Here is a 5,948-nt window from a genome sequence, read left to right as displayed (position 1 = left end):
GATTCAATCCGACATAACAAAACCTCAAAGGAAAAGATTCAATTCATCACAACAAAGATAGAGAGGGAAGAAAAACCATATGATCCGATTGTATTAACACAGCCCATGGTTACATCACGATCGTGCCAAATCAAGAACACGACCGAGAGAGAGAGAGAGAGAGAGAGAGAGAGAGAGAGAGAGAGAGATAACACATAGCTACTAGCACACAACCTCAGCCCCGAGGGTGAATACTCCCTCCTCATCATGGTGGCCACCGGGATGATGAAGATTGCCTCTGATGATGATTTCCTCCTCTGGTAGGGTGCCGGAACAGGGTCCCGATTGAGTTTTCGTGGCTACAGAGGCTTACAAACGGCAGAACTTCTCATTTAGGGTTCTTTCTAGGGGTTTGGATATTTATAGAATTTTTTGGCGTCGGTCTCATGCCAGGGGGTGCTTGAGGGGCCCACAAGCTCGAGGGCATGTCCTAGGGGGGTGGGTGCGCCCCCAGGTTTGTGGCCCCCCAGGTTTAAATGCATACCCATATATATATATGCATAGATCTTCCGCAAAAAGACTGGCTACCAGGCAGTAATTGAATCGATATCAGCACCTTTTATCAAGAGTCTCCTCACCCTACACAAAGAATCCAGTGGCCATTTATGAAACGAGCCCATGAATCAAACCATTCCGCTTTTTTAATCTTCCATTCCAAGAAGATTTGTTATAAAGCCTAGATCTTTCATTTGAACGCCTCACTCTATGTTGTTGGTAAAAAAAACGCTTGTGGTTTTGTCCCGTCTTGGGAACACCAGGGGTTGAAATGAATGCCTGCCCATGGTTTTTGTGGTGGGTTGAGATGGGGTTGGGTAGGTAATTTCGTGAAACGCCAGGGGGGAAATGGGGAGTTGGCCCCGTGATAAGACCGGGCCGCGTCTCCCCTCTCCCGTTCCCATTCCCCACTTCCCCACCTGTTCTAGAACCCAAACCCTAGCGGCCATGGATCCGTCCAAGCTGAGCGAGCTGCGCTCCTTCGTGGAGGCGTGCAAGAAGGACCCGGCCCTGCTCGCCGACCCCGCCCTCGCCTTCTTCCGCGACTACCTCACCTCCCTCGGCGCCACCCTCCCCGCGTCCGCCGCCGCCGCCGGCAAGCCCGCGCCCAAGGTCCGATCTTCCGTCCCTTCCCCTTCTTTTCCCCGGCCCCGATCTCTCGCTGCTTCCTTTCTTGTCTGATCTCCTTTTCTTGGGTTGGATTTGGGCCGGCAGGCGAGGTCCATGGACGACATCGACGACGACGACGACGAGGAGGATGAGGGGGAGGGGGAGGACGACCAGGACATGCGCGACCCCACCCCCGAGCCCGACGAGCTCGACGAGGAGATCGTCGAGTCCGACCTCGAGCTCGACAACGACGGCGTCGTCCACCCCGACCACGACGACGCGCCACAGAAGGTCGCCCTCTTCACCCCCACCTCTGTTTCCTTGTTTCCAATCGCTGCTCCGCTCTGCTACTCTAGATTCGCGGTCAACTCGCATCGTGGCAAGCCATAGCCTAGCCTAGCGCGCCATGGATTGTTTTGTTTCCCGGCCTAGTTATATTGCTCCTGTTCTTGGCCCCGTCGCGGTATATCACAGTGGACTAACAATCCTGCTGCCTGGCCCTAGATGGCTAAATTGTTACTCCCTCCGTTCCAAAATAGATGAACCAACTTTGTACTAGAGTTAGTACAAAGTTGGTTCATCTATTTTGGAACGGAGGGAGTACCTCACAACCCAGTATCATGATGCTTCCTTGTATAATTTATTATCACACTTCACCGCCCTGTTCTAGTCTAGCTTTATTACTACCAAGGATGTTCCTTTTTTTTATTCATCTTTACAATCTGTCAAGCTTCACTGCCATGTTCTAGTCTAGCTTTATTATTACCAAGGATGTTCCTTCGTTTTCTTCTTTACAATTTGTCAAGCTTCACAGCCCTGTTCTATTCCAGTTCTGCGTAATCCAGTCACATAAGCTAGTTGTAGCTTGTTCTAGCGCGCGATTACTTCTTCAATACAGCTGCCTCCCCGCTCTTACCACATCCCTGCTCTTACCACATCCCTTGACCGATGTGCTGATCTTGTTTGACAGATGGGAGACTCTTCCGTCGAGGTGACCGAGGAGAGCCGTGACGCCTCCCAGGAAGCAAAGGGCCAGGCAATGGAAGCAATGTCAGAAGGTACTACTCGCTCTTGCCTTGTTGTTTGCCTATGTGCTAGCTACCTGGCTGGCATCACCTCTGTTCCTTCGTTCTCTAATCTGTTGCTCTGTTTTACTATACTTTGTCAGGGAAACTGGAAGAGGCCGTCGAGCATCTCACCAAGGCTATACTGCTGAATCCAACCTCGGCAATCATGTATGGTACCAGAGGTATAAACGATGTGACTGCCACTCATGCATTCTTTCCTCTTTTTGCTGTACAGAAACATTCCTTATGTCGGTTGAATCCACTATCGGCAATCATTCATGGATGATCTACATTTACTTACTGCCCAATTTACTAGCAGTACCTGACTGGGTTGTGGAACCCCCCTTGTGTTTTATGCAGCATCTGTGTTCATCAAAATGAAGAAGCCTGCTGCTGCCATCCGTGATGCGAACGCTGCTCTAGAGGTGATGATTCTGTTCCCCTTCCGTCCCTTTATTTTACTGCCCTGTTCCGTCTCATGCACCATACCTGCCCTCCAGATGCAGAGTTTTCTGGAGTGTAAAGGGATGCTGGGTTAAGTATACAGAATTTATGTTGATTGCATGCAAGCAGGGCATGATGCTCTTTTATCTGATATTACCCGTCCTTCTGTTGTGTATTTCTTTCAGATCAACCCAGACTCTGCAAAGGGCTACAAGACCCGTGGGATGGCTAATGCCATGCTTGGCAAGTGGGAGGAAGCTGCTCGTGATCTGCATGCTGCGTCAAACATTGACTACGATGATGAGATCAATGCTGTGCTCAAGAAGGTGGGATCTTGCTGCATCAAATATGTCCTATATATATGTTTGGACACAACGCACATGCTCATATCAACGATCCTGATGCTGGTGACCTTGCAGGTGGAGCCTAATGCACACAAGATAGTGGAGCATCGCAGGAAGTATGACAGGCTGAGGAAAGAGAGGGCGGAGAAGAAAGCTGAGCGTGACAGGCTTCGTCGCCGTGCTGAGGCACAGGTGATTCATCATCATACTATTTTTTTCACTTGCGGTAGGAGTTTTCCAGGGTTACTGTTTATGGGTCATACTAATGCTCATGCATTGTGCTTTCAACAGGCTGCTTATGAGAAGGCCAAGAGGAAGGAGCAATCATCAAGCCGCTCTTCAGGAGGCATGCCTGGTGGAATGCCCGGTGGCTTCCCATTCCCAGGAGGCATGGGTGGAATGCCTGGTGGCTTCCCTGGAGGGATGCCTGGTGGTTTCCCTGGAGGTATGGGTGGTATGCCTGGAGGAATGGGGGGTGGTTTCCCTGGAGGAATGGGTGGAGGTATGCCCGCAGGAATGGGGGGCGGTATGCCCGCAGGAATGGGAGGCGGTATGCCTGGAATGGGGGGTGGTAGAGGAATGGGAGGTGGTATGCCTGGAGCTGGGGGTGCTCCCGGTAATGTTGATATGGGTGACATCTTGAATGTAAGTGCTTGCCCAGTGTCTGCCTGTCTTCCTTGTAACCATTACTCTTGATACCGGAGAAACCTGATTTACACAACGTTCTTCTTTCTTCTCTTTGAAACAGGACCCTGACCTGATGGCAGCATTTGGTGACCCAGAGGTTATGGCGGCCCTTCAAGATGGTACAGTTTTCTACTCAATTACTTCTCAAATCCCTATTTACTTTATAGTACAGTTGCCTGTTGTAATTGATCTTCCTGGTCAAGTCCTGATGCTGGAAAATTTCTCTTAATAATAGCAGTGGTCATAAGTGCAACATATTTCTGTACAAAATATTTAGTCTGTATTTAGAGTAGAGTTGTCATATGTGGTGAGTTATGGAAGGCACGGATTAGTTTGATTGAATATTCTGAACACGCAAGCATGCTAGTGATGTACATTCAATCCTGAAATCTGGTGTGGTACATCATTTTTTATCACTAGAGGCACTATATATGATGTGTTTGTCGATATCCTTATTCTTATACTACTAGATTGTTAAATATATATATTCTAATAATTCAGGTTAGTACTCATGGTTCCAACATTCCTTGTATGCATCCATTTCTAGAGAAGCTTGGACTAATTTACTGTCAAGACATGAAAGTTTTAATTGTTAGGACAAAGCTGTTTGCTTGTATCACGACGTATTTGCTGCTTTAGCGATGTGTGTGAGAGCTGCAGTAGGCTACATTGTTCTGGTCCTGTACTTCCTTACTGGCCGGGGGGTAGTATTGCATGGCTCAAATATTTAGATGGTAGGTAGTATTTTATACGAGCTATACTAAATCTTTGAACCTTGCGTATTCTTAAACTTGGATATTATTCTTATATGATTTGTACTGTCTAAACTTGGATATAATGCTGACAAGAACCGTAACCTCTGCTTATACGCCTGCTGCTTCAGGGTTGTTTCCTAGAGCTGCCTGTGTTGTTCTTGTTCAATAATACTTGCTTTGCAGTGAGCTGACCCTGTGTTTGTTGGTGCAGTGATGAGCAACCCTGCCAACTTGGCCAAGCACCAGGCGAACCCGAAGGTGGGGCCCATCATCGCCAAGATGATGGCCAAGATGAACGGGAACCGGTGAACGCCCCATGAGCCTTTGCCCCCGTGACCGACTGACGGTTTTGCGATCATCAGCAGGACAAAAAAAAACTCTGGTTTAGTGTTGGCAGTGTCTTTTTGGGCATCGAGAGACATGCGTGTGTTGTCGGTTGGCGATACTAGCGCGCAGAGACGAGACGCTTGTTGGATGGGGGATGCCGTGCCTGGCCTTTTATTACATGTTGGTAGTAAGTAGTGGTAGTGAACTTTGCGGTGGCTGACGGTCTGCGGATGCTTGAGGGTTTTACCGACAGTTCCTTGTTTATATATTTGGCGGAGAAGACGTTACAGCTGATGAATGCCTTTTATGCCTGTGATTCGTGTTGCCCGATTCTTATTCGAGTTCTGATTTTGCTGTGCTTTGCAATGGTTACTTGTTCTGTTTGCTGCTGTAGCGTTGCTAGTTGAATTGGTTCTCTGCCTGTTACTTGTTTGTTTCTTTTTTCCCTCGATTCTTTCGGTACAGCATTTTCGATTACAAGTTAGGACATTTTTCAAAAACTTTTTTGTAAATTGTGAATAATTTTCGAATGCTGGATATTTTATGAAAACATGAACAATTTCTAAAATTTTGAACAGTTCTGGTGACCGAGGCTCATCAAAGATGATGTCACCCCTGGTCCAGTACGTGTAAAGCTTCAGAGTTATTTAGAGATGATTAGCATTTGTTAACAATTTTTAAAAACGAAAAATTATTTCAAGCATTTCAATATTTTTGATGAAAAAACACAAATATTTTTGATTGTCGAGAGCTGTTTCTGTGAAAACGACGTAAAATCATGGCGCTTCCTTAGAGCCAATAGAACTATCGGCTGTTGGTGGCAAATGATAAACACGAATGTGTAATACCAGCGCAAGATCTGAAACATTTTTTGACATTTATTAGTGCGAACCAATTTTTGTAATGCACATTTGTTATGACACATTTTTTTGAAAATGTGAGCACTTTGTGAATTCTGGATTGTTTTAAAAAGTGAATGATTTTTTAAAATTCTGATGAAAATTTGATGAAAAGCACTTTCCCAAAAACACGAACAGATTTCGAAAATGGAAAGTTTTTTTTCGAAATTTCTAAATATTTTTTGAAAACATGAACTTTTTAATGAAAACATGAACATTTTTTGAACTTGAACAATTTTTTTAAATCGAAACATGCTTGAACATTCAAAGCGTTTTGTTTAT

The 5,948-nt window shown here is 46.2% G+C and overlaps 1 protein-coding gene across 1 annotated transcript; it reads left to right on the top strand.

Moving 5' to 3' along the window:
* Positions 1-867: 867 nt before the first annotated feature.
* LOC123135356 (FAM10 family protein At4g22670) lies at positions 868-5,061 on the top strand. The gene is made up of 10 exons (XM_044554390.1): positions 868-1,146; positions 1,249-1,434; positions 2,114-2,201; positions 2,312-2,392; positions 2,571-2,635; positions 2,840-2,980; positions 3,074-3,190; positions 3,290-3,643; positions 3,747-3,804; positions 4,652-5,061. Exons 1-10 carry the CDS (start codon positions 883-885, stop codon positions 4,747-4,749), a joined length of 1,452 nt encoding a protein of 483 aa, XP_044410325.1. The 5' UTR covers positions 868-882; the 3' UTR covers positions 4,750-5,061.
* Positions 5,062-5,948: the final 887 nt, after the last annotated feature.

The sequence above is a fragment of the Triticum aestivum genome, chromosome 6B (assembly GCF_018294505.1).
Source record: "Triticum aestivum cultivar Chinese Spring chromosome 6B, IWGSC CS RefSeq v2.1, whole genome shotgun sequence".
Lineage (NCBI taxonomy): Eukaryota > Viridiplantae > Streptophyta > Magnoliopsida > Poales > Poaceae > Triticum > Triticum aestivum.
Note: the sequence above shows the minus strand (reverse complement) of the source record. Positions and strands in the feature narration are given on the sequence as shown.